Source organism: Zophobas morio, unplaced genomic scaffold, assembly GCF_036711695.1.
Source record: "Zophobas morio isolate AGI-343-1 ecotype UQ-CSIRO unplaced genomic scaffold, CSIRO_AGI_Zmor_V1 ptg000029l, whole genome shotgun sequence".
NCBI classification, from domain to species: Eukaryota; Metazoa; Arthropoda; class Insecta; order Coleoptera; family Tenebrionidae; genus Zophobas; species Zophobas morio.
In genome coordinates, this window is record NW_026972134.1 from 7995584 (window position 1) to 8022787 (window position 27204).

Consider the following 27204-nt stretch of genomic DNA (forward strand, 5'->3'; position numbering starts at 1 on the left):
CTCTGCACTATAGTGATAAATATTTAAATTAGGAAGTAACGGTATGGTATGTACAGCAGAAGCTTGAGATTGAATATATTGCTGTTAAAAAACTTTGCGAAAAAGTTGACAATAGATAGCGGGTCATTTAACTCTTCTGAATCATAAGTAGAGAGCGGATTTCTGTCGGGTTAGGCAAGGCCAAACTCGGTACGGCTCGTACGGGATGGGAATTCATTGCAGTTACGGGTTGCACTTCGTTTATTTGAGATTAGAATAACGTTGGTTCCTTGCACTCTGCTGTTAATTCTCATTCTCATTTACTTAGCCGTTTGATTAATAAATCGTTAATTGTATTTATGGAATAAGTAACGATTAAATTCAGTGATTATTGATTATTATCTATCACCCGCCACTGAGTCCCGGCGATCCAGCGCGTCCCCACCTATAATTGTGACGTACCCCGACAGAAATCCGCTGTCTAATCATAAGTCATCACTTCTGGTATAACATTTTGAGATTTCAACCTGTGAACAAAGCACCAGAATTGTGTTGGATGAGACTGTATATTACTTTCAGTTTTTTCTAAATATACGGTATATGCATTTTTTATTTCAATTTTTATTTGCTATCTTAAAATCTTGAATTTCCTTAAACCGTTTATGTTTCAACCAAAGTTTCCATTTTAGCTTTAGCATTTGTTTTATATTAACAGTGAACCAGGGCGGATATTGTCTTTTATTGAAACGCTTTGTCATAGGATTTCCTACGATTATTACTCTGCCCACTTTAAACTGAAAAAGCCCAACAGTATCTTAAATAATCTTACTTTATATTACCAAAATGCTAGGGGATTACGGTCTAAAACTCATACTTTCTATGTTAATGCTTGTGAACTTGCTTTTGATATAATAGTTGTAACTGAGTCATGGTTGAATGATTCTGTTAAAAATGCTGAATTATTTCCGTCTAATTATAATGTAGTAAGATGCGACAGAAAATTTGACACTGTGGCTCGTACTATGGGTGGTGGTGTGGTTGCTGGTTTAATTAATAAAATAACCTATCAGATAATTGACACTGCAGCTATTGGAAATTTAGTTCCACTAATTGATTTTATTATTTGTAAATGTCAGTGCAGCTCACATATTTTGTTTTTAGTAGCATGTTACATTCCACCTCAGGTCTCTCTTGCGGACTATGAATTATTTTTTGAGGCTGTTGAGGTTCTTCTGGTAGGCCAATCTATTTTGTTGGTTGGTGATTTTAACTTACCCCATTTTAATAATTTGCATACAAATTGTCCTAAAGTAAGATCACTCCGAAGTTTTTGTGACTCACTTCAACTACATCAATATAATAGCATTTGTAATTTGAACAATGAACGACTAGATTTAGTCTTTTCGAATCTTCAGAAAATAGTTGTAAGCCGAGAACTGCACCCCTTTGTTAAAGAAGATTCTTATCACCCGGCCTTGTCACTATACGTTGAATATCCGTCTAAGTCAAATGCATCGTTCTTTCCCTCTGCAAAAACTACAAGGTATAACTTCCGTAAAGCCAATTTCTTATATTTATATGATGACCTCCTTAGTATTGACTGGACTTTTCTGGAAAAATGTCTTGACGTCGATGATGCGCTTGACACATTCTATGATCATCTATATAACATTTTGAATTGTTCCGTGCCTCAGTATGCCGCCTGTAGTCACAAAGCTTCTTATCCACCATGGTTTACACCAAGTATTATCTCTAACCTAAAAGCTAAAGACTACTATAGAAAAAAGTGGTTATCATCAAATGTAGACTCATTCTTCGAAGAATATAAAAGACTTCGGGCACTTTGTAAAAGACAAATATCGCTTTCTTATTGAGATTATATAATGAAGGTTGAAAACTCAGTTCGTAATAACCCCCGTGACATTTTTAAATATCTTCAGTTAAAGCAAGGTACTACAAGAATACCCGGTAAAATGTATCAAGATGACGTATCGTTTGAAACTCCTGAAGAAATAGTGAATGGCTTTGCACAAGTTTTCTCAAGTATATATCACCCTGCCTCAAATGTGGCTCCCAATGACAATTGCAATCTTCCATTTTTTAAACTTATGTGTGTGTCTGACCAGGAAGTCGTGAAAATTATGGCATCTTTTCCTGTTAAACATACTGCGGGAGATGATCAAATTCCCAGTTTTTTGATCCACGACGCAAGATATGCTTTAGCGACACCATTGACAATAATCATCAATAAAGCTATCTCCAGTTCTTTTTTTCCGACTCGTTGGAAACGTGCGAGAATTGTACCGGTGCACAAGAAAAATGATTACACCCAGTTGAAAAACTATCGACCGATTGCAATTCTGTCTAATTTTGCCAAGGTTTTTGAGCAAGTAATTTACAAATCCATATTCAATCACATTCAGCCCTATATATCCCCAAATCAACACGGCTTCCTACCTGGTAGGTCCACAATAACAAATTTAATAACTATTACTCAGTTTATATGTGAGCAATTAGATAATGCTGGTCAAGTGGATGTTGTCTACACTGATTTTTCTAGTGCTTTCGATATGGTTGATCATGGCTTGCTACTAAACAAACTTAGTTCTTTTGGTCTTGCACCATCATTTATTGCTCTTATTAAGTCATACGTCTCAAATCGAATAAACTATGTTTTTTATAACGGGTTTACATCGTATGAATATGTCTCGACATCAGGTGTACCGCAGGGTTCCAATTTGGGACCACTGTTTTTCATAGTTTTTATTAACGATTTGCTCAGATCTCTTACATGTCCTGTACTTGCGTATGCAGACGATTTAAAAATTTATTCCTCTGTATTCAATGATATGGATGTAAATCTTCTACAGGATAACATAAATATTATTGCTCAATATTCACTGTCTAATTTCTTAACTTTGAATGTGGATAAGTGCTATTTTCTTACGTTTACTCGCAAAATAAAGTCAGTTTCTTCATCATATAATATTAATGGTCATGTACTTCTCAAAGCAGATTCAGCAAAAGATCTCGGAGTACTTTTTGACTCAAATCTTACTTTTACTAACCATATTGAATCTACAGTATCATCAGCATCAAAATCCCTTGGATTTATAATGCGTACATCGAAATTCTTTAACGATTTCTCTCTCCTTAAGACGTTGTATTTTTCGTTTGTTCTAAGCAAGTTAGAATATGCATGTGTGGTCTGGGCCCCATATTACGTGTGTCATCAGTTAACCATCGAAAAAATTCAACGAAGATTTCTAAAATATTTATCTTTCAAGATCGATGGAGTATACCCACCTAGACATGTTGATTATGACAATTTACTGCGACGGCATAATTTTCAATCGCTTTTTAGTCGTCGAAAAGAATATGGTGCTCATTTTATTTGGAAGCTTATTCACAATCGCTTAGACTGTAGCAACATATTGTCGCTTATAAAATTTCATGTGCCACGCTTGAACTCTCGATATGCATCAACTTTTGATTTTTCTACACCAAAAACAAATATACTTAGGAGAGCACCGCTGACAACTATGTGCCATGATGCTGATGTATTTTATTATGATATTTTTAATGATAAAATGTAATTTCTTCTCTATTAGTTTCTTTAATTGGTTAGTACTTATTATTTTATTGGTTTTTATATTAGGGTTTAACATTTGGTTATTGTAGTTATCATAATATTTTAAGTTAATTATAGATTTGTGCGTAACATTTAATTTAGATTTTGTCCTGTAATAGGGTAACAACCTGTTGGGCAATAAAGGATATTATTATTATTATTATTATTATTATTATAGGAACACAAACTTGAAATATTTTATCTAGTCGGGAATATAACTGCAATGTTGGCTCATTAGGGTCCGTGATGTCTTTTAGAAACGACGAATCAACGTTTAACAACATGTCATATAAGAGGGCAAAGTCTGCATGTCGAAAATTATAAGATTTAAAGTTGCCGTTACATATTTTTTTTTAGATGATAATTTGTGTTTTATAAATATCTCAAGACTGGGATGATGATGATCTTCATCAAGTAAAACATCAGTAGCTTTCGTTACTCTGCATTCAATGTTAGACAAAATTAAATCTAATAGTCGCAAATTAGAATTCCGTACGAAATTATATTGACGATAGCCACTCATCTCTAAGAAATTCAAAAGGGGCTTTAACCTTCCATCAGGAGTCTGAGTATGCTGGAATATTGAAATCACCTACGATGAGTATGTCCCCGTCGAGAGTTAAGCAAAGAGATATTAAGTTTTCAAAAAATACATCAATGTTTTCCACACATGTTCTTGGACATATGCAACCACTATGTAAAAATTTTGGAAGCAAGAGTTAATTTTGACCACTAGAATATCGATCATTGCCACGAAATCGAAACCTAAATTAGAAATGTGGAGCTTACATGAAGTAAAGGAAGGATTAACTCCTATTAAAACTCCTCCACCTCTTGTACAATTAATACGAGAAAAGTTTTTGTCGCTTCTATGTATTGTGTAATTACTTGATATTTCTGAGTCTAGAACTGTGTCATTCAGAAACGATTCAGTGAATGCAAATATATCAGAATGGAAAACATTTAGAAAATTACTCAAATCATTTAATTTACTGTTAAGACCTCTTACATTTTGATAATAGGTAGATTATTATGTCTCTGTGATATAGTGAGTGAGAACTATTGCAATTAACTGAAGATGCTAATCCCGAAAAAGAAGAGATGTAGGTGATATTAGGGTTTAATTGCTATTGTGAATTAAATATAATTTATTTAAGTTTTCGACATGAGCTTAGTAGACCGTGCATTTGTTAATGTCGCAGGCTGAATGGTTTGTGTTTATATTAGCATACTACAGTTAGTACACTTAAGAAGATTCGACTTACAGTCTTGTACCTTATGTTTTTTTGAACACTTTGGACAGATTGGAAAGTTTTGATCGCATTAATCAGAATAGTGGTGGATCGATCATCTACATCCAGGTTCTGACGGGTAGTCAATTTGTTGATTATTTACATGTGTCTGTATTTATACTTTATAATTTGTTTTATTTCTTTATATGTGTGGACATGGTAAATTCATCATTTTCTTATTTTTTCATTTATTGTCTTTGTTGCATGTGGATTTTCATGTGTTTTGGATGACGTGCTTTATTGTATAGGTATTATTGTTCTTTATGAAGAACATGTTTATTTTTTGCGAGTTATATTGTAAGTATTTTGTTTATCATACCTGTCATTAGTTTTAAAAAATGTCAAATAAGGGTTGAATGTTTCAACGGGGGGAGTATGTGCGGCTTTTGGTGTTCCCCTCAAAAGAGAGCCGATTCCTCCCTTCTGCGGCCGGCTTGTTTTCGGCTCCTTTGTTTTTTGTATACAAACGACTTGTCTCAGTAAATAGTGGTAAATAAAGTTGAGATAGTTGTTAACAATCTACTACCTGATACATTTTTATTTAAGTGGGCTGTGAGCCATTTATGGAACATTGTTCTGTTAGACAATAAAATATTATTATTATTATGATTATATATTATTATATTTATTACGCAATGTTTTGTGCTTTTAACCTATTTCCTTGACACTTCCTAGCACGCAGTCTGCTTGAAAAGAGTTAAATGCGTTTTTTCTGTACAGACTGTAATTTATTATTATTATTATATACCACAAATTGTATTCATGATGAAAGAAGCAAATAAGTAAGACGAAGGTGAAGGTTGCTGGTCAAGGTAAATTTTCGGCTGTCGACCAGGGCCACATACTCAGAATTTCGATAACATTGAATAACATTAAATATATGGAAATACGGTAATAAATCGGAAATAATTTACGGGAACCGGATGGAGTATCGCTTAAAGAAACATCCGTATAACTACCTTAGAGTATCGTAGCTAATTTGATTTTATTAACGAAACAAATATTGTCGAATTTATAAAATAATTATATTAATTAATGACAAACAGCGTCCGACCCGTGCAATCTGCTACAATTATTGCCAAACTAAAAGAAGAATAATTTTTTGAAGTGGGAACAAAAAATTAATTTATCCAACAAACCTTATATCACATTACGGATAATTCACGGTTATAAATTTTGTAAAAACGGTTGAGTTAATGGCAATCTGTACAGTAATAACACTAATAACAATAACAATTTTCATAAAACTTTCCGTTGTTGTTGCAAAATTATCACCATTTATTAGTGGTGGACGCAGTGGTATTTAAGTATACCTACTTCAGTTATTCAAAAGTATTTTCTATTTTGATCTTTACAAGATGACGCAGCTCTTGTTAGAAGACATTAACTACAACACAAAATGTGAAATTCTCAAGGGTAACCTTTTATTTACAAATTATAAATCGACACTTTTAGAAGAGAGAGTTTTTAGCGGCTCTAATTTAAGTTCACGCTAATTTATATCACGGCCTTACGATACTTAGTTAATTATACATTTTAGAATTTTTGGCTTTTAAGGCATAAAGTTATAGTTACCAGAGAGAATATAATGCATGCTGCAGATAAGGTTTGAGATGGTATTTGGTACCCACACAACATGTTACTGTCCAAACGACACCAAAAATATCACTAAACTACTATGTCGGCTACTTCCGTCTAATAATCCTTGTGCGTAAAAAATGGATTCGATTGATTCGAAAAGTCAAGTATTGACAAACAGATTTTTAAAAGTGATCGTAGAATGGAGGAAAAAGTGTTTAAAATTACTCTTTAACAATTTTTGAGAGTTTAGAAATATTTAAAAATAAAATTAGAGTGTTCAGTTCTGACATAGAGCCAAACCAAAAAAATTCGTCTAAAGAGTTTAGACAGTAATTCCCTCGCTGTCGGAAACGTGACGACTGCATGTCTATTATGTTTTTTTTTCGCAGTAGATTTCATTATTTTTTTTGAGTCACCCGGTATATGCAAATTCAAAAAATATGAATGGAATGATAAATTATAAGTACAGACTCATCATATTTTGTATATACTAGATCGGATTTATTCGGCAAACTTTTGAGCTGACGTCATCAGTTTTTTGTAGGAGATAACCAAATATATTTTGACTAAAAATTTATTATGCTCTTTATAACCTTAAAACATTTGCAAGATCTCAAAACATTCGGTTCTGGAGTTCCTGATTAAATCAATAAAATACATTTCCTCCATTTCTTAACTTGTTAGATAAAATTTGAATAGTAAAAGTGAACTAGACATTGAAACTTAAAATGAGGTCAATAACTTTTTGATAAACAACATTGGAAATAAAGCAGTTCTGTAAGATAACACTACTGAAATATTTTCGTTGTGTTTATTAATCTCTAATACCCTACTTAAGAAGCAAAATTGTAATTTTGGGACGCCGCTATCATCTTTGTCCCAATTTGTTGACATTGTACTTCATTATTACAGTGCGATGTTTCATCCGTTTGATACATAATTTTATCTAAAAAAGTTACAAACGTTAACTGCACAAAAAATTGGAAAACCAAGGTTCCGAATGACTTTTGGTAAAATTATATAATGGAACAGTATTTAATTACGCGTTATTAAAATTGCTCGGTCTTGAAAACAGGATTACCTTAGATTATTGACCAAGGTCGCAATTCGGCCAACTATTTAGCATGACGACCACCGATTTTGTAAGTATATACTTTATTGTAAGTGTCTTAAAATGGTATCAAAATAAAGTGTACTAAAGAAATTAAAATGAATTCATTATTTAAATTATGCATTTAAGTATGTTATATGTTGTTACAAAAGTGGTGTAATAAGTGTTGTGTGATTAAAAGTTTTATGCAAATTTATGTTTTTATGAGGTACTTTTTCTTATAGTAATTGTGATTTTTCTTAGCGATGACTCACGTTAATTTAATTTATACGATTCTCGAAGTGAATACAATTATTCGCTTGCGGTAAACTGAAATATAGAACCGATAATATTCAGCCATTTATAAAACAATCCTTCAAGATTCTGGGTCAAATATTGATAAACTTATCAAATGTTAATGATTAAATTGGTACATGTTCTGCTTCTGCTCTCATTACAGTGACAGAATTTGTAATATATAATAGGTAGTGAGTACAAACAATAAATTACCATAATTTAAAACCTCAATTTAAAATTTAAATTGTCGGCAATGAGTGCAATCGCGACGGTAATTCTTTCAGCGGCAATATTTATTTTTTTGTTACGGTGGTTTCGCTCTAAGTTAGTTAAGCAAACAAATTTTATAAAAAAAATTCCCGCTCCGGCTTCGTCCCTTCCACTTTTAGGAGTTGCGTTAGATTTCGCCTCAAGCAAAGGTAAATTTCTGGCAATGTAAGTTTTTTAATCAATAAGTCTTTTGCAGCGGTTCTTAAAGTTTTGTTACAATACACGAATACTTATGGGTCAATTGTAAAGGCAAAAATAGGGCCAATACGTCAGTTGATTTTGGTTTCCGATTATAAATTATTAGAGCACGTTTTAAGCAGCACGAAGGTTCTAGTAAAGTCTGACGATTATAACTTCTTGCGACCATGGTTAGGAAATGGGTTACTAACAAGTGACGGTAAAACTGTCAACTAGCGCAACTGACTCCGAATGAAAGAAAATATTTCGTCTAAATTTATTCGTGAGTCAGTTGTTTGTACAATTTTTTCTAAAAGTGGAATTTAGGTCGTAAATGGAAAGAACGTCGACGCATCCTAACACCAGCTTTCCATTTTCAAATCCTGGAACAATTTATTGAAGTTTTCGAATCCTGCGGGGACACGTTTATCAAAAAGCTGGAACAAAATATTGGCAAGATTAGTTTCGATATTTATCCCTACGTTACTTTATGTTCTTTGGATATAATCTGTGGTACATAATATAAATTTAAGATTAAGCCTGTACTGATAAAATAATTTTAGAAAGTATCATGGGAATAAGCATAAATGCTCAGAACAACGATAAATCGGATTATGTTAAGAGCGTTAAAAATATGTGCAGAATTGCAATTGATAGAACAATTTCACCAATAGAAATGCATGACAGTTTGTATCCTTTTACAAGAAATTACTACACGCAGAAGAAAGCCATCGCTGTTTTGCATAAACAAAGTAATGGGGTGATTTCCTCCCGAAAAAAGGAGCTGGAAAAGAATCCTTGCAACAATAACAAAATCGACCCTGAATTATACATTAAAAATAAAAAGGCGTTTTTGGATTTATTGCTTCACGCAACCGTCGACGGTCGGTCGCTTACCCATGAGGAAATAAGAGAAGAAGTTGATACGTTCATGTTCGAAGTAGGTTTTTTAAATGGTTGTTTTGTTGTAATTATGTTTTCAATTTATAGGGGCATGACACTACCTCTTCAGCGATAAGTTTTACGCTTTATTGTTTGGCCAATCATCTAGAGGTCCAGGTAAGACAAATATAAGTATTATAGCGAAAATACTTTGATACATATATATTTGAGAATTCATCATTTTTAAACTAATTCACTTTCTCTGTTTTTGTTTTAAGAAAAAAGTGCTTGAAGAACAACATCAAATTTTTGGAAATAAGGAAAATTCTTTAGTGACGTATGCAGATTTGCAAAACATGAAGTACTTGGAATGTGCGATTAAGGAAAGTTTAAGGTTATATCCGTCCGTACCACTTTATGGAAGAAAATTAGACGAAGATCTCGCTTACGGTATTATCTACTCCTTTATAATTCATAGTACTTACAGTTTATTTATAGGTGACGAGGTTATACCTAAAGGTGTAACACTTCTGCTGTTTGCATTTGGAATACACAGAAATCCTGACTATTATACTAATCCTGATGAATTTAGACCAGAAAGATTCGAAAATAGTGATGGGAAGCTACCTTACGCATACATACCTTTCAGTGCTGGACCAAGAAACTGCATAGGTATGACCTAATGTCATTTTGCACTTTTTTTGTAGTGTTTTCTATACGTAAAATAGATAATTTATTTTTCTATTTGAAAAAATTAATAAGATTTTTGAAAATTTTAATATGTACTGCTATTTTAATTTATAAACACTCTGTGTACTAAAGTTCAGTATTATCGGTATAATAACATAACGCATACCTTTGTTTATTTCTTCGTAAAATACTGCGACACAGATGTTAAAATGAACCCTATTCCGATTTTTACAAGAAATTACTACTTGTCAGTTTCATAACAATGGAATTAGTTCAATTCGATATGTGTTCCTTTTAGGCCAGAAATTTGCAATGCTCGAAATGAAAAGCGTGATTTCAAAAGTGTTGCGAAATTTTGAATTACGACCAGCTACACCCGAGCATAAGTTGGATCTAATCGCCGAAGCTATTCTTAAGTCAGCAAATGGTATAAATATAAGTCTGAAGAGACGACTTGTAACTGAATAACGATTTATTTTTAAATGTTATATTTAAAAATATTCTTGTTAATAAAAAGTCAGTATTTGTTATTGTGGTTGTTTTATTAGGCACTCCTTAGAAATGTACGTTTCTTCAGTATGAAAGGACATCACTATCTTACAGGTTACAGGAGAAGCTTACCTAACTAAAATTTCCTAAGTGGTAAAATAATTGTCTCATAGTACCTACATCTTCATTTATGTCACTAAATTAAGTTCTCGAAAACGTGAAAAACCCTTCTTTATAATAATAATGATGATAAAATAAGAATTATAATATTCAGAACATTTTGTTAGATTATGGTTTAATTAATCATTTTAGTCCTGTGTTTTAGAAGACGAACTCACTCAAATCAAACTAATTTCTACGTGACATTCCTTCGATGTTTACACATAAATAAACACTTGAGCTTCAGACTGCTCTTACCTAGTGCTGAAGAACATTTTATCACGTTAGTTATGTGCTTTAAATATATTCTACATTGTCCGTACGGCGCAAAGGCAGCGGGGGTGTCATTTATGCCGCTGGTTTTTACTTTACAGCGGTCATCACAAAACGAAAGTCGTAAAATTAAATTTTATATATTTTTTAAAGAGCTGGATTTGTCGGATTACTTTTATAGCATTCGACCAATTTTTTATTGATCAAATAAGAATAATACATTTCTACGTGGGATTCTTTCGTTGTATAAACATAAACAGTCGAAGTTAAGCATGTTCACTGATAATAATACACTGTTTTCCGTTGGTTATTTGCTTTAAATGGGGGTGGTTCGAAGTGTCATTTACACCAGTGATTTTTAATATAAAGTGTAAACGTTACCAGAAAACAAACATTTTTTAGAATTTTTTAAAGAAGAGGAATTTGTTAGATTGTACTTCAAGAACGAGGGAAGTTCTGTTGAAGTAACTTTGACCAATTTTTTAGGAATTGAAATAACTTTTTTCTTTACAAAGCGTGTCCAAACTATTTAGGTTACGTTCAACTTTTCAGGATAGGTAGATAGCTTGATTTATTTGGTAAATTTTTCGCCTAAAAATTGTCTCTATACGGAATATATATGTTTGTATACCACGATATATCGTGGATTAGAAAAAATAGTATAATACTTATATGCTATTTTCTCTTCAAATGCTTAAGATTATACATATCAAAAACAACGTAACAATAATTTAGGAATACATTTCAATTTGTGTTCAGAAATCGTGATGGCGATTTATAAAAACATGTATGTGTGTTGTTTATGAAGCAGCTTCCAAAAGATTTAATACCAAAATAGGTTACCAAAAAAACGCAGACGCTTTTTTATAACTGATAAGGTCATAATCAAGTAACTTAGACTTATATGCTTAAGCTTACAATCATCTTATAGGCTTGATCATAGATATACGTGGAAGTTTTACTCTGCAATGAAATCATTAGAGCGTTACTTACATGACGTGTGAACAAAAAAATATTTTTTGCTAATCTCAGCATCAATTTAGTCGCTGAGGTTGTCCAAGATCTTTTTTTTCACACTCCTTTCGTATTGCAAAACATTTTGGGACAAAACATAGATTTGATTGATATATGAATTTAAAATTTAGCCAAAAAACTAATTTTAGATGTAGGTTACCATAAATGTTACAACGTTTGTTACCGACTTCTAAAGTACGAAAACATAGGTCTTCCATTTCCACCTGCCTGTTTGTCTATTTCTCTAGTTGCCTGCTGTCTGTCGTCTGGATTGATGACGGACGGATGGAGAAAATATGAAGGTACAAGTTTGCCTGATCAACTCCATTATTATACTTCCTTAGTTTACGCTCAATAGGGAAAAAATGGCTTCACAGCAGTAATAAAACAACTTGAACTATTTATTTATACATCGGAAGAACGTCGCGTAGAAATGAATCAGTTTGATTTTAATGAATTTGTCGCTTCAAAACAAAGGAATAAAATTATTATTACTTCAGTAAAGCATAGTCGAGCAAAATGTTTGAGTAATATTAATATTTATATATAATGTATTAAGTCTGTACCTGTAGGAAAAATACTGGAGTGAGGGAAAATACGTTTTGCTGGATTTAATTTGTTTAGAAAATCGAACTTAGTTCGTATAAATCAAAAATCAAATCTTAGTAAGATCGGTACCGGTTTCCTTGGGAGAACCTGATGACTACTGATGAGTCAATATAAGGAGTTCAGATTTAGAATTCGAGAGTTTATTTATTTGTGTCAAATTAATAAATTTAGCAACATGGTAGAACTTTTCAAATTAAAGTTGTAATTATAGAAACAATAAGTGTGGAAACACAAGCCAAAAACTTGCTCTTAGTAGAAGAATGCACAACAGCAACATATTCCAAAATTTCACTAAAATTGAAAGACATTAGTAAACACAAAAATCATTTGTGTTTTGTGTGTTTTTGTTCTGACCGAGTTTACGTTTAGTTAATCTCAAATAAATGTTATCTATTATCTGACAAACTTGGGTACATATTTTAAATTAAATGGGAATTAGTTTTATATCTGTATGCATTCGATTGTTAGAACCAAATTGGTGAGTCTATTTGTTTGTGATAAGATCTGTTGTCTTATCATTTATCAGAGCAGAATTAAACTTTAAAGATATTATGTCCAATTTTAGAGTTACTACAAAGTAAGTAGTGAACAAAATTACTAACGCGAAAAACTTGACAATTTTCTAAATTACTTACTGTTCTTCTTAAGTGGGCAAAATGGGTGACCTAGCATTTGGAATTGACCTGGGTACCACAAATTGTTGCGTGTCCGTCTATATGAACAATAAGGTAGAAATTGTAGAAAATAAATCAGGGGAACGAGTTACGCCTTCATTTATATATTTTCAACCAACGGGAGGTGTGATCGTCGGGAAACATGCGCAGGCAATGGCACTGCGCGAACCCAGAAACGGAATTTATGGTAAAATTTCGAGTTACGTTAATGACATAATATAAAAGATAACAATTTATTGTAGAAATGAAACGACTCGTGGGTAGAAAATGCGACGATACTCAACTTCAAAACAGCTTGCAATATTTTCCCTTCAAAGTCTCTTCGGATTCCTCAAACTCTCCAATAATTTCTGTAAAGCAGAATAATTCCGTAGTCGAAAAGTCGCCGCAGGAATTGTACACAATTCTCTTAAAGGAGTTGAAGAAAGATGTAGAAGAAAAATTGGCTAAAAGTGTAAACAAAGTCGTTATTACCGTTCCAGCGTATTTTAATGTCACTCAAAGAGAAGTAACTTTCGCAGCTGCTAAAGATGCCGGGTTTACAGTACTCAAGCTTCAGAACGAGCCAACAGCCGCTGCTTTAGCTTACTATTACGAAATGGACCTCCAAGAAGCGCACCGTTGTTTAGTGTACGATTTGGGAGGTGGTACTTTTGATGTTGCTATTCTGGAAAGACGTTGCGAGAACGTGGAAGTTATCGCCGTAGCTGGAGACAGCCAGCTAGGAGGGCAGGACTTTGATGCTTGCATTTTAGAGTACATCTGTGAACAATTAAAAGATAAATATGGCTACGACCCTACATTGGATCCTGATGACAAGAGGACGTTACGCCAAAAAAGTGAAGAAGCAAAAAAAGAACTGTCAACCTTAGACCAATCTGTCATAACCCTCAAGGGAATGGTACCCCAGCATCCCAAAATTGTAATAACTATAAACAGAAAGCAGTTTGAAGTCATGGCTGACAAATTATTTAACAAGACCATCGACATTCTAGATAGGTGTCTAAACGAATCTAAATTTTCTAAAGAGTCAATTGACGAAGTCATCCTGTGTGGAGGTTCTACTCGCATTCCCAAAATCCAAGAAATGCTTGCTATTTATTTCGACGGCAAGCAATTAAATAAATATGTAAATCCTGACGAATGTGTCGCCGAAGGTGCAGCTTTGCAAGCCGCTATGTTATCGACTAGCAAAAGACAGAAGATTGACCGTCTGGAAATGGTCGACGTTGTTCCCCTTTCTATAGGTTTCAGCAGCATGTGTGATGAAATGGTTTTTACTATTAAACGCGGATCAAAATTACCAACAAGTGGATCACATCTGTATGTTAGTTCTTATGGGGATAGCAGTACCATTTCTGCTGGAATATATGAAGGAGAACGAACAGACGTGAGAAAAAATAGACGTCTAGCCACACTATCTATTAGCAATTTAACTCCAGCGCCATCTGGGCAACAGGAAGTAATTTTTACTTTAAGCATTGATACGAACGGTATATTGACTGCTAAAGCTGAAGACATATTTGGTGAAAATGTCAAAGAACTAAAAATTGACTACACTGGAGGCGACAGAAGTGATGCCGAAATTAAGAATACGCTACTGGATGCTGCAAAAAATCGAATAGAAGACGAAAAGTTTGTTGAATTTGTCAAATATAAACGTTATTTAATTAGGTACTGTATCAGTGTTGTGCACAATTTAGAGGCTAGAAAACTTGTTAAGAAACACAAAAAAATGTACAAATTTTGTGGTTCCACAGTTCTTGAAGCGTACCTAAAAGAAATGGACCAAGAAAGTGAAATTAAGGAACTCATAGAGAAGTGTAAACGGTTATGCGAATCTGTGGTGCAAGATTGTCAGTTTGAATTCATGCCTGCAGACATCTAATTGACCTAACAATTGTTATCACACACAAAATGTGTAGTTCGCAAGCCTGCAGAATGTTAATGGAGTTGATTCGAGTTTAGATTTTAACACTATTTCCGTTTTTATTTAGTTTATACATATTTTCAAATATGCTTGACAAATAAAACTTATTCGTACCTTTTTATTATTAAATTTTAGATAAACATTTAGCCATTTTTACTTCCCGAGCTTAATCAAAGGAAGTATTTTAATCGAATCCGTCCACCGACTCTCTACTTTTGCATTTTCTCTATTTACCATGACCCCTAGAGGACGAAGAAATAGGTCTCCCGTTTCCGTCTGTCTGTTCGTCTGTCCGTCTGCCGTCCCGGATTTTTATAGATAGATAATCTCCGAAAATACTAGGCCGATTGTTGTTAAATTCTGTATTTATATTGGCTATATCATGTAGATGGTAAAACGCTAACCAAAATTTGTCTAATCATCCCCACCACTAATGTGATGACCTCACTTCAAAATTGTACATAGTAAATGGGTTTTAAATTATATCAAATAACAGTCTTACACATGTAGTTTATGACTCCGAATTGAGATTTTACCAAAAACGTCCAATTTTTTGGAAAAAAAATCAAAATTAGGAAACAACATTTTTGACATTTAATTTGGAATCTACAAAACCGAATGCTTTGAAATCTTGCAGATGGTTTACAGTTATGATAAGCATGATAAGTTTTTATTCAAAATATATTTACTTGTCCCCTCCAAAAAATTGATGACGTCACCTTAAAAGGTTGCCGAATAAATTCTATCCAAAATGTAGAAAATATGATGAGTCTGTACTTGTAATTTATCATTTCGTTCATATTTTTTGGATTTGCACCTACAGGGTGAGTCAAAAAAATTAATGAATGCGTGAATATATTTTATTTATGTAAGGATAAGGATTAAGTATCCTTCCTTTTATTGAATCTAACGCGCAATTAGGTCGGTAAGTTAGACCTCTGAATGGCAATGAGTGACGAAGCAAGTCAGATTTCATATAGGTAATGATGTAAAATGTTATGAATAATAACATTGAATGTTGCTTCTTTGTTGTTTATAGAGAAACAATTCAAGTTTTATTCCCTTTTAAAGACAAGAAGGAAAAACGGAAATAACCTCACATTACATTTATTTAATCAGGAACTACAAAACCGAATGCTTTGAAATCTTGGAAATATTTTATAGTAATCATAGGCATGGTAAATTTTTTGTCAAAATATTTTTCCTGATCACCCCTAAAAAATTGTTGACGTCACCCCAAAATTTTGCTGAATAAATCCTATCTTAAATGTGCAAAGTATGATGAGACAATACTTGTGATTTATCACTCCATTCATATTTTTGGGATTTGCATATACAGGGTGATTCAAAAAAATTAATGAATGCATAAATTTATTTAATTGAATTTAATTGATTTAATCAGGAACTACCAACCCAAATCCTTTGAAATCTTGGAGATGTTTTAAAGTTATCATACGCATGCTAAATGTTTGATCAAAATATATTTCGTCATTCCCTCTAAATAATTGATCACGCCACCCCAAGATTTTTCCGAAAAAATGTCTGTATCTTAAATGTGTCATTGTGCAAAGTATGATGACTTGATGAGTCTATAATTGTGATTTATCACTACATAAGTACTTTTTAGATTTGCTTATACGGGGTGTGTGAAAACAATTAATGACTGAGTCAATTTATTTTATTGATTAAATCAAGAATTGCAAAACTGAATACTTTGAAATCTTGACGTTTTGAACCTATTGTAAGCATGGTAAGCTTTTAATGAAAATGTATCTGCCTATCAACACCAAAAAATTGATCGATGCCTAACATCGGTTGCGAGCCACTGGTGTGCCGTGGTCCATACGCAGCGCATAAATTTCAACCGCCTAGCCCTATTTTTTTTTAGTATTACACTACTACATCTATCCAAACTGATATACGTGTCCTTGCAAAAATGTTGATGACGTCATCGCAAAATTTTTTTAAAATGCTCCGCTACAAAACTGTATGAGAAAAAAACATAATAGGCATGCCGTCGTCACTTTTCCGACAGCGAGGGAAGTACTGTCTAAAATTCTTTAGACCAATTTTTTATTTATCAAATTAAGAACCATTTCTAGAAAATGCGAGAACAGCCATATCTATATTTAATTATGATCAAATAAGAATAATAAATTTCTACGTGACATTCGTTCGTTGTTTAAACATAAACAGTCGAAGTTAAGCATGTTCACTGATAATAATACACTCTTTTCCGTTGGTTATTTGCTTTAAATTTGATCCTGTATTTTGTAATTTTTGTAATTATTTCTTTAATTATGTATAATTTTTTTTTCTTTTCTTTGAATGTTATCTTAATTTAATTGTAATATATTGTCCTGTCATTGGATAATAATCTGTTGGGCAATAAAGTCTTATTATTAATATTATTATTATTATTATTATTAAATATATTTCATATTGTTCTCGCGGCTCAGGTGGTTCGAAGTGTCATTTGTATCAGTGATTTTTAATATAAGCATAAAGGTTATCAGAAAACAAACATTTTTTATAATTTTTTAAAGAAGCGGAATTTGTTGTACTGTACTTCAAGAGCGAGGAAAGTTCTGTCGAAATAACGTTAGACCAATTTTATCCAAACTATTAAGGTACGTTCAACTTTTCAGGATAGATAGGTGGTTTGATTTATTTGGTAATTTTTTTGCCTAAAAATTGTCTCTATACGGAATCCGTGGACATGTTTGTATACCACGATATATCGTGAATTAGCAAAAATAGTAGATTATATTAATAAGAGTATAAGTAAAGTTTTATGTGGTGAGCATTGAATCTGATGACTGACGAATGGCAGTCCATGAGAAGCACATAAAGTACTTGCACTCTAAATAATATATGCCATTTTTTCTTCAAACGCGTAAGATTATACCTATCAAAAACAACGTAACAATTAGTTCGTAACTTTGATTCAATACTTGAAGTATTTATTTGTACATCGGAAGAACAAAGGAATAAAATTATTACTTAAGTAAGGGACAGCCGAACAAAATGTTTGAATAATATTAATATATATGTAACGTATTAAGTCTATACCTGTAGGAAAAATATTATTATTATTATTAAGAAGTCATAGAATTTTTCTATGACTATTAGTTATTTATTATTAGATCAATTTTACAGTATTGGAGTGAGAGAAAATGCGTTTCATTGGATTTAATTTGTTTGGAAAATCGAACTTAGTTCGTATAAATCAAAAATCAAATTTTTGAAAGACCGGTAATGCTTTTCTTGGGAGAACTTGATGACTACTAAAAACAATAAGTGTGGAAACACAAACCAATAACTTGCTGTTAGTAGAAGAATGCACAACAGCAACATATTCCAAAATTTCACTAAAATTGAAAGACATTAGTAAACACGAAAATCACTTGTGTTTTGTGTGTTTTTGTTCTGACCGAGTGTACGTGTAGTTAATCTCAAGTAATAATGTTTTCTATTTTCTGACAAACTCAGGTATCTTAAATTAAATCGGGATTAGTTTTATTTCAGCGTGCATTCGATTCTTAGAACCAAATTTATGACTTTATAATATGTTTGCGATAAGATATGTTATCACTTATCATATATCAGAGCAGAATTAAAGCTTAAAAAAACTATGCTCAATTTTAGAGTTACTACAAAATAAGTAGTGTACAAAATTACAGAACGCCAAAAACTTGACAGTTTTCTAAATTACTTAGTGTTCTTTTTAAATGGGCAAAATGGGTGACCTAGCGATTGGAATTGATCTGGGTACCACAAACTGCTGCGTTTCTATCTACATGAACAATAAGGTAAAAATTGTAGAAAATAAATTAGGGAAACGAGTTACGCCTTCATTTATATATTTTGAACCAACGGGCGGTGTTTGCGTCGGGAAACATGCCAAAACAATGGCACCACGCGACTCCAGCAACGGAATTTATGGTAAAACTTCGACTTACGTACGTTAATAACTATACAAAAGATTTATTGTAGAAATCAAACGACTCGTGGGTAGAAAATTTGACGATATTCAACTTCAAAAGAGTTTGCAGTATTTTCCCTTCAAAGTCTCTTCGGATTCTTCAAACTCCCCTATAATTTCTGTAACACAGAATGCTGTCGTAGTCGAAAAGTCGCCGCAGGAATTGTACACAATTCTCTTAAAGGAGTTGAAGAAAGATGCAGAAGAAAAATTTGGCGAAAGTATCAACAAGGTGGTTATTACAGTTCCAGCGTATTTTAATGTTACGCAAAGAGAAATAACTTTCGCAGCTGCCAAAAAGGCCGGGTTTACCGTACTCAAGCTTCAAAACGAGCCAACAGCTGCTGCTTTAGCTTACTATTACGAAATGGACCTTCAAGTAACGCACCGTTGTTTAGTGTACGATTTGGGAGGTGGTACTTTTGATGTTGCTATTCTCGAAAGCCGTTGCGATAATGTAGAAGTTATAGCCGTAGCTGGAGACAGCCAGCTAGGAGGGCAGGACTTTGATGCTTGCATTTTAGAGTACATATGTGAACAATTAAAAAATAAATATGGCTACGACCCTGCATTGGATCCTGATGACAAGAGGACGTTACGCCAAAAAAGTGAAAAAGCAAAAAAAGAACTGTCCATCTTAGACCAATCTGTCATAACCCTCAAGGGAATGGTACCCCAGCATCCCAAAATTGTAATAACTATAACCAGAAAGCAGTTTGAAATCATGGCTGACAAATTATTTAAGAAGACCATCGACATTCTAGACAGGTGTCTAAACGAATCTAAATTTTCTAAAGAATCAATTGACGAAGTCATCCTGTGTGGAGGTTCTACTCACATTCCCAAAATCCAAGAAATGCTTGCTATTTATTTCGACGGCAAGCAATTAAATAAATGTGTAAATCCTGACGAATGTGTCGCCGAAGGTGCAGCTTTGCAAGCCGCTATGTTATCGACCAGCAAAAGACAGAAGATTGACCGTCTGGAAATGGTCGACGTTGTTCCCCTTTCTATAGGTTTCAGCAGCATGTGCGATGAAATGGTTTTTACTATTAAACGCGGATCAAAATTACCAACAAGTGAATCACATCTGTATGTCAGTTCTTATGGTGATAGCAGTACCATTTCTGCTGGCATATATGAAGGAGAACGAACAGACGTGAGAAAAAATAGACGTTTAGCCACACTATCTATTAGCAATTTAACTCCAGCGCCATCTGGGCAACAGGAAGTAATTTTTACCTTAAGCATTGATACGAACGGTATATTGACTGCGAAAGCTGAAGACACATTTGGTGAAAATGTCAAAGAACTAAAAATTGACTACACTGGAGGCGACAGAAGTGATGCCGAAATTAAAAATACACTACTGGATGCTGCAAAAAATCGAATAGAAGACGAAAAGTTTGTTGAATTTGTCAAGTATAAACGTTATTTAATTAGATACTGTATGAGTGTTGTGCATAATTTAGAGACTAGAAAACTCGTTAAGAACCACAAAAAAATGTATAAATTTTGTGCTAGTACAGTTCTTGAAGCGTACTTAAGAGAAATGGATCAAGAAAGTGAAGTCAAAGAACTCATAGAGAAGTGTAAGGAACTATGCGAATCTGTGGTGCAGGATCATCAGTTTGAATTCATGCCTGCAGATATCTAATTGATGTACCGAGTGTTATCTTACAAGAACGACAATGTAAGTAGCAGTAGTCTTTACAGTAGCAGATTTACACATACAAAACTTGTAGTTCGCTAACCTATAGAAAGTTATGGAGTTCATGCGAGTGTCACTATTTCCGTTATTATTTAGTTTATATTTTCAAACATGCTTGACAAATAAAACTATGCAAACTTATTCGCACGGATTCTTTACTAAGTTTTAGTTAAACATTTATCAAATTTTTGATTTGTTATTACAAATATAACACCATGCAAATATTCTGTCCTATTATAAGCACAGATATTTTAGAAATAATTGTTGTATGTGTGTATTGAAACATGTACATTTATGACAACAGTGCAAAATAAAAGAGCAATTCGTTTTTCCGGTAAACTTATGTCCTTGTATTTCTTGCAGATTTTTAGTGTAAGAACAGTCTGAAGTGATTCATTATCATTACTAGAGAGATGCAAAAATAGTTCAAGGACGCGGTTATAACTCCCACTCCTCATTATCATTGCCACTCCAGTGTCGCGCGGCGAAATGCAAGATTTAACATACATATCAGTGCACCGACGGGCGAAGCGAAGCAATAACAGCGGACGCTGCTGACGGAAAGTGGTGGGAGGCGCCTGTCCTAAAACTGCATCTCCTTAATCATTACACATAAAACCAACTAAACAAAGCCCTCAAGAAATTTAAATAAATAACCTTTTGACAAACACGTGCCTTTATTTTTGTAACATATGTATTTAGATTAGCGTTGAATCCAATACCTACCACTTTATAATGACTAGATTTGTGTACATAGTTAGTACGAACTGTGTCAGGTAGGCTTTTTGAGATGATGTTGTGAATTCCACTGACTGTGGGATACCTCCAGCTGTTAATTCCTCTTTTCATGCGTTTTCGATGTTAATATGTATGTTTGAGCCTCCAGCGAGCAAGTAAACAATAGCAACAGGAAAACATTACTATATTCGAAATTTACCGTATCGGTAGTGTTTTCTTCGTTTTCAAACATGGTTCTTGAAGATCGTTGTATACCCTAACCCACGGTTGTAGAATAGATAGGTTTGTACACTAATGGCTTGGGATGGCGACGCTTCTTTTCGATCCCTATATCCATGGAAAGGACACATACAGCTAGCGCCTCTACCTTGTCGAGCGGAAATCATTCTAGTTATTTTGGGGATTTTCGTTTACATTGCTTTATGAACAATACAAAATTTGTAAATGACATTTGATCGGAGTCGATAAGTAGGATTTCTTTTATTAATTACATCGGTTATAGACAGATGCCTATAGAGTTCTGTGTCCCTAAAACGTCAAAAACCAGGCGACGCGATCGACAATTGGCGTCGCTAACCAGGGATATGCAAATGTATGCTAGTGTATCAACCTATCTATTCTACAACCGTGCCCTAACCTAATACTAATCATTGTCAATAGACTTTTCGTTCAATGACATTTTTTTTTCATTGACCTTCATTTAATCTTTCAATATATTCGAAATTTTAATAGATAGAAGTCGAAAATAGGTAATAACACACGTTTATTATTTTATTATCGGTACCAATTATCAGTTACAAATCAGTGATAAGTGAAATCTTTTAAAGCAAATTTTGTTATTATTTCATATTTATTTTATAAAGTTTTTGTTATATAGGGAATTTAGTTTAGAATTGTTAATTATGTTTTCTTAGGTTGGTAGATAAGTAAGGTTAAGTCGCAGAGTAACGTTCTAAAAAGCAATTGTAAAAATGGCGTCGAATATAGTTGAGTTTAGTTAAATTGCATTTCTACATTCTTGACAAAACCCTTTCCCATTTGAGGCCACGACATCACAAATTGGCGACGAGGATACCAAGGAATCGAGATGGGTCCCAAAGCAGATCCAGCGAGTGGCGGCAGCGGCGGCACCACAAAAGTAACAGTTATTAATACCGGAAATTTGTCGCATGTAAAACAATTTAATCTGGGAGACGATTGGGAGATTTTTTCTGAGCGACTGGAGCAGTCATTGGTGGCAAATATGGTAGAAGAGGAAAGGAAAGTAGCTATTTTATTAACGTCCATTGGAGAGGAAGTCTACAAGATTTTGAGAGATGTTTGTCATCCAGTAAAGCCGAAGGAGAAGTCGTTTGCTGAATTACTTCAGTTGTTGGATGCCCAGTTTAAGGCAAAGGTGTCAGTTTATCGTAAGCGGATAGAATTTGATTTGTTGAGGCAGACAAACGAAACTATTGCGGAATGGTTTATGAAGGTTAAAAACGCCGCAGCAGCATGCTCCTTTGGTAGAAATCTGGACGACCGGGTCAAGGACAAGTTTGTAGTTGGGTTGAAGCCAGGGTTGATCTTAGATAGACTGTGCGAAGAGTCTCTCGACAAGAGCTTACAGGATCTTTACGAACTGGCAGTAACAAAAGAAGCGGCTCTACGGCAAACACGACACGAAGTCGGAATACATCGAGTGGTGAAGTTTCAGGAGAAGAAAGAGGGAAAAGCACGGCCTGAAGGAGAGAAGCGCTGTTATCACTGTAATAAGGGTAACCATAATTTTAAAAATTGTAAGTTCAAATCTTATGTATGCGCTAAATGTAAAACAAGAGGGCACATTGCGGCGGCTTGTAAAAGCAAGATTGTTAGAAATCATTGTGTTAGTCAGAGTGTTGAAGAGATAGTTAATGATGAAAGTTCCAATTCTGAAATTTTTCAAATAACTGAGGTATATTCAAATAACTATATAGAGCCATATTATGTATATGCCAAAATTAATAATTGTGCTGTAAAATTTGAAGTAGATACAGGGGCAGCACTATCGTGTATTCCACTCAATATTTATGAACATAATTTTTCAAAAGTAAAATTACAGGCAACTAGAGTTAATCTGAGGACATATAATGGGCAAATTATTTATCCTGTAGGAGAAATTGTTGTCAAAATTAAATATAAGCAGGTAGAAGTAGAAGGCAAGCTAATTGTAGTTAGAGAAGGATGTAGAACTTTAATGGGGCGAGATTTGTTAACTAAATTTAACATAGGTATTCAAACTATAAGGAATGATGTTAATACACTTAGTATGGCAAGCAATCCTCATATTTTGACTCCACTGCTTAATGAATTTAAGCAACTTTTTACTGATGAGTTAGGGCGCTATAATGAGGAAAAAATCAGGCTTGAAATGATCGAAAATGCGACTCCAATTTTTCATAAACCAAGGCCAGAACCACTTGCGTTCAAGGGTAAAATACAAAAAGAGCTGAATAGGTTAGAGCGGTTAGGTGTAATTGAAAAAGTACCAACAGCTAAATGGGGAACTCCATTAGTTCCTGTAATGAAACCAAATGGGACAGATATCAGACTTTGTGCTAATTATAAAATCACTATTAATAAATATTTAAAAGATGTGCATCACCCTTTACCTCGTATAGATGAAATATTTGCAGCCTTACAAGGTGGTGACAAGTTTACTAAGTTAGATTTTTTAAATGCTTACAATCAATTAGAGGTGGATGATGAAACTAGTGAGTTATTAGCTTGGAGTACTAGTCAGGGAATTTACAAAGTCAAACGTTTACCTTATGGAACCAAACCCGCTTGTTCTTTATTTCAATTAGTAGTTGAGAAAGTGTTGCTAGGGGCGCCAGGGGTAGTCAATTTTCTTGATGATATTCTGGTCACAGGTAAAAACGACCAAGAACATTTAAACAACTTGCGAGAAGTTCTAGTTCGTTTACAAAAGGCAGGATTTCGTTTAAACATGAAAAAGTGTGAATTTTTTAAGAATAGTATTCATTATTTAGGACACATTATTACAAATAAAGGCTTACAAAAAGATCGTTCTAAGGTTAAAGCTATTTTAGAAGCACCAATACCACGAAATGTAACTGAGGTTAGAGCTTTCACAGGAATGGTTAATTATTATTCAAAGTTTATATCAAATTTGCAGAGCAAAATGAAACCTCTGTATAGTTTACTGGAACAGGGTAGTGTTTTTAAGTGGACAAAAGCATGTCAGCAAGCTTTTGATGTAGCAAAACAAGAAATTAGCTCTGAATTAGTTTTAGTACATTATGATATAAATAAACCTCTAAGATTAGTGTGTGATGCCAGTCAATATGGTATAGGAGCCGTCCTAAATCACGTAGATTCAGACGGGACAGAAAGACCCATTAGTTTTATTTCACGGGTGTTAACAAAATCTGAAAAAAATTATTCAATGATTCATAAAGAAGCGTTAAGTATTTATTGGGCAGTACAAAAGTTTTATCAATTCTTAGTCGGTAGAAAATTTGAAATTATGTCAGATCACAGACCCCTCCAAGCTTTGTTTGGTGAAACACGTAGTCTACCACAAATGGCAGCTGGAAGGTTACAACGATGGTCTTTATTTTTGTCTAATTTTGACTACACTTTCAAAGTTATTAAAGGGTCAGAGAATGTTAAAGCAGATGCCTTGTCCAGACTCCCGCTACCATTTGAGGAAGGTGGTGAAGAAGAAATCTATGATTATTTACATTTTGTTGAAAATTGTGTGCCAATAGATGTTAATATAATAAGATCTGAAACAAGAAAAGATCCTATCTTAAGCAAAATATATAATAGTCTTAGATACGGTTTTCCTGAAAAACCAGATAACGAGATACTAAAACCATTTTTTGTCAGAAAAAATGAATTATATATTGATAATGGTATAATAATGTGGGGTTACAGAGTGGTAATTCCAACAAAACTGAGACAGCAACTATTGAAGGAATTGCATAACACGCATGAGGGGATGGTTAAGATGAAAGCAAATGCAAGGTCTTATTTTTGGTGGCCTTCCTTAGATAATGAAATTGAAGATTATGTCAGGCGTTGTAATATTTGTATGTCAGAAAGACCAGAACCATTAAAAAGTAAAGCAGCGAGTTGGCAAGACGCAAAACATTTGTATGAGAGAGTTCATGCTGATTTTTTAGGACCGATCAGGGGGAAAATGATTCTCATAATCATTGATAGTTTCTCTAAATGGCCAGAAGCCTTTGTAATGAACAGTACAAATGCAATTCATACTGTTGAAAAATTTCGAGAAGTTTGCTCGCGTTTTGGGTTACCAAAATTAATCGTAACAGATAACGGTACTCAATTTGTTTCAGAACAATTTTCACAATTTTGTTTTTATAATGGTATCAAACATATGACCTCTCCTCCGTATCATCCTCAATCAAATGGGTTTGCAGAAAATAGTGTAAAAACGTTAAAATCGTCAATAATAAAAATGTTCAAAGCGGAAAGCAAGGCAGTACCAATGGAAACTCTTATAAATAGATTTCTGTGTCATTATCGTAATTCTATACATCAAACAACGGGATATAGACCCTCCGAATTAGTTTTTAAAAACAAAATAAGAACTCGTTTAGATTTATTAACAGATAATAATAAAGGTGTTAAGGCAAATAGAGGTAGTCGGAGCGTAAGAGTAGTGGAATTTGATGAGGGAGAATTAGTATATTGTAGGGATTATAGAATGCCTAATAAGAAGAGTTGGGTATTGTGTAAAATCGATGAAAGGTTAGGTGACAATGTTTATATGTGTAGGTTATTAAATGAAAATGTTGTGTGGAAGAGGCACCTAGATCAAATTGTAAAGGCGCTTCCTCCAAATGATGGGAGTGTTGTTAACAGTGAAGAGAGGCGAGATACTGTTAACCAAACTCATCAATCTCATCATCAAAACGCAGAGACACAAGAAGCTATTGTACCTTTAACTCCTAGTGTTAGGTTAGAACAAGAAAACGTCAATGAACCTCTGACGGAAGTAGTAGAAAATGATGGAGGTGAACCTGTAATAATTAATACTAGACCAAAGCGTCAGTTTAAACCACTTCAGCGCTTAAACTTGTGAGAGGGAGGTATTGTTATATAGGGAATTTAGTTTAGAATTGTTAATTATGTTTTCTTAGGTTGGTAGATAAGTAAGGTTAAGTCGCAGAGTAACGTTCTAAAAAGCAATTGTAAAAATGGCGTCGAATATAGTTGAGTTTAGTTAAATTGCATTTCTACATTCTTGACAAAACCCTTTCCCATTTGAGGCCACGACATCACAGTTTTAAACTGTTTTACTTCCCGAGCGTAAGCAAAGGAAGCATTGTAATCGAGTCCGTCGGCCGACTTTCCACTTTTACATTTTCTCGGCCTTTCATGACCCCTAGAAGACGAAGAAATAGGCCTCCTATTTCCGTCTGTCTGTCCGTCTGTCCCTCTGTCCGTCTGTTCCTCTGTCTGTCTGTCCGTCTGTCTGCCGTCCCGGATTTTTATTAGACAGAAAATCTCTGAAAGTACTAAGTAAGTAAGTATTGTTGTGAAATTTTGTACTTACATATATCAAGAATATCATGTAAATGGTAAAACGTTAACCAAATTTTGCCTAATCATCCCCACCAATAATGTGATGAGTGGTGACTTCAAAATTGTACGTAGTAAATGGGTTTCAAATTGTATAAAATAACATAGTCCTACACATGTAGTTTATGACTCCGC

The 27204-nt window shown here is 33.7% G+C and overlaps 3 protein-coding genes across 5 annotated transcripts; all 3 read left to right on the forward strand.

Moving 5' to 3' along the window:
* Nucleotides 1-7691: 7691 nt before the first annotated feature.
* LOC135137255 (cytochrome P450 4c3-like) lies at nucleotides 7692-10419 on the forward strand. Of its 2 annotated transcripts, XM_064066866.1 has the most exons (8): nucleotides 7706-8289; nucleotides 8337-8537; nucleotides 8645-8830; nucleotides 8881-9257; nucleotides 9308-9376; nucleotides 9478-9649; nucleotides 9698-9871; nucleotides 10188-10419. In XM_064066866.1, the coding sequence occupies exons 1-8, from the start codon at nucleotides 8124-8126 to the stop codon at nucleotides 10355-10357; spliced, it is 1515 nt and encodes a 504-aa protein (XP_063922936.1). In that variant the 5' UTR covers nucleotides 7706-8123; the 3' UTR covers nucleotides 10358-10419. The 2 variants fall into 2 exon arrangements, with proteins under 2 accessions (XP_063922935.1, XP_063922936.1); XM_064066865.1 differs by having other exon boundaries at nucleotides 7692-8289; nucleotides 9478-9871.
* Nucleotides 10420-12978: 2559 nt separating this feature from the next.
* On the forward strand, nucleotides 12979-15166 carry LOC135137477 (heat shock 70 kDa protein-like). Its single transcript, XM_064067145.1, has 3 exons — nucleotides 12979-13010; nucleotides 13082-13294; nucleotides 13350-15166. Coding segments are annotated over exons 1-3 (1860 nt in total). The 5' UTR covers nucleotides 12979-13009; the 3' UTR covers nucleotides 14996-15166.
* Nucleotides 15167-18698: 3532 nt separating this feature from the next.
* Nucleotides 18699-26764, forward strand: LOC135137256 (heat shock 70 kDa protein-like). 2 transcript variants are annotated; one of them, XM_064066868.1, is made up of 3 exons: nucleotides 18699-18982; nucleotides 19034-20715; nucleotides 21097-21403. In XM_064066868.1, the coding sequence occupies exons 1-2, from the start codon at nucleotides 18769-18771 to the stop codon at nucleotides 20677-20679; spliced, it is 1860 nt and encodes a 619-aa protein (XP_063922938.1). In that variant the 5' UTR covers nucleotides 18699-18768; the 3' UTR covers nucleotides 20680-20715; nucleotides 21097-21403. The 2 variants fall into 2 exon arrangements, with proteins under 2 accessions (XP_063922938.1, XP_063922937.1); XM_064066867.1 differs by lacking the exon at nucleotides 19034-20715 and having other exon boundaries at nucleotides 18699-18849; nucleotides 21097-26764.
* The last annotated feature ends 440 nt before the right edge of the window (nucleotides 26765-27204 follow it).

Coding starts and splice junctions, on each gene's coding strand:
- LOC135137255 (XM_064066865.1), top strand. CDS start 8,124: ATGAGTGCAATCGCGACGGTAATTCTTTCAGCGGCAATATTTATTTTT. Junction 8,290..8,336: donor AGATTTCGCCTCAAGCAAAG/GTAAATTTCTGG, acceptor AGTCTTTTGCAG/CGGTTCTTAAAGTTTTGTTA. Junction 9,872..10,187: donor TGGACCAAGAAACTGCATAG/GTATGACCTAAT, acceptor TGTTCCTTTTAG/GCCAGAAATTTGCAATGCTC.
- LOC135137256 (XM_064066867.1), top strand. CDS start 22,559: ATGGGTCCCAAAGCAGATCCAGCGAGTGGCGGCAGCGGCGGCACCACA.
- LOC135137477 (XM_064067145.1), top strand. Junction 13,295..13,349: donor ACCCAGAAACGGAATTTATG/GTAAAATTTCGA, acceptor AATTTATTGTAG/AAATGAAACGACTCGTGGGT.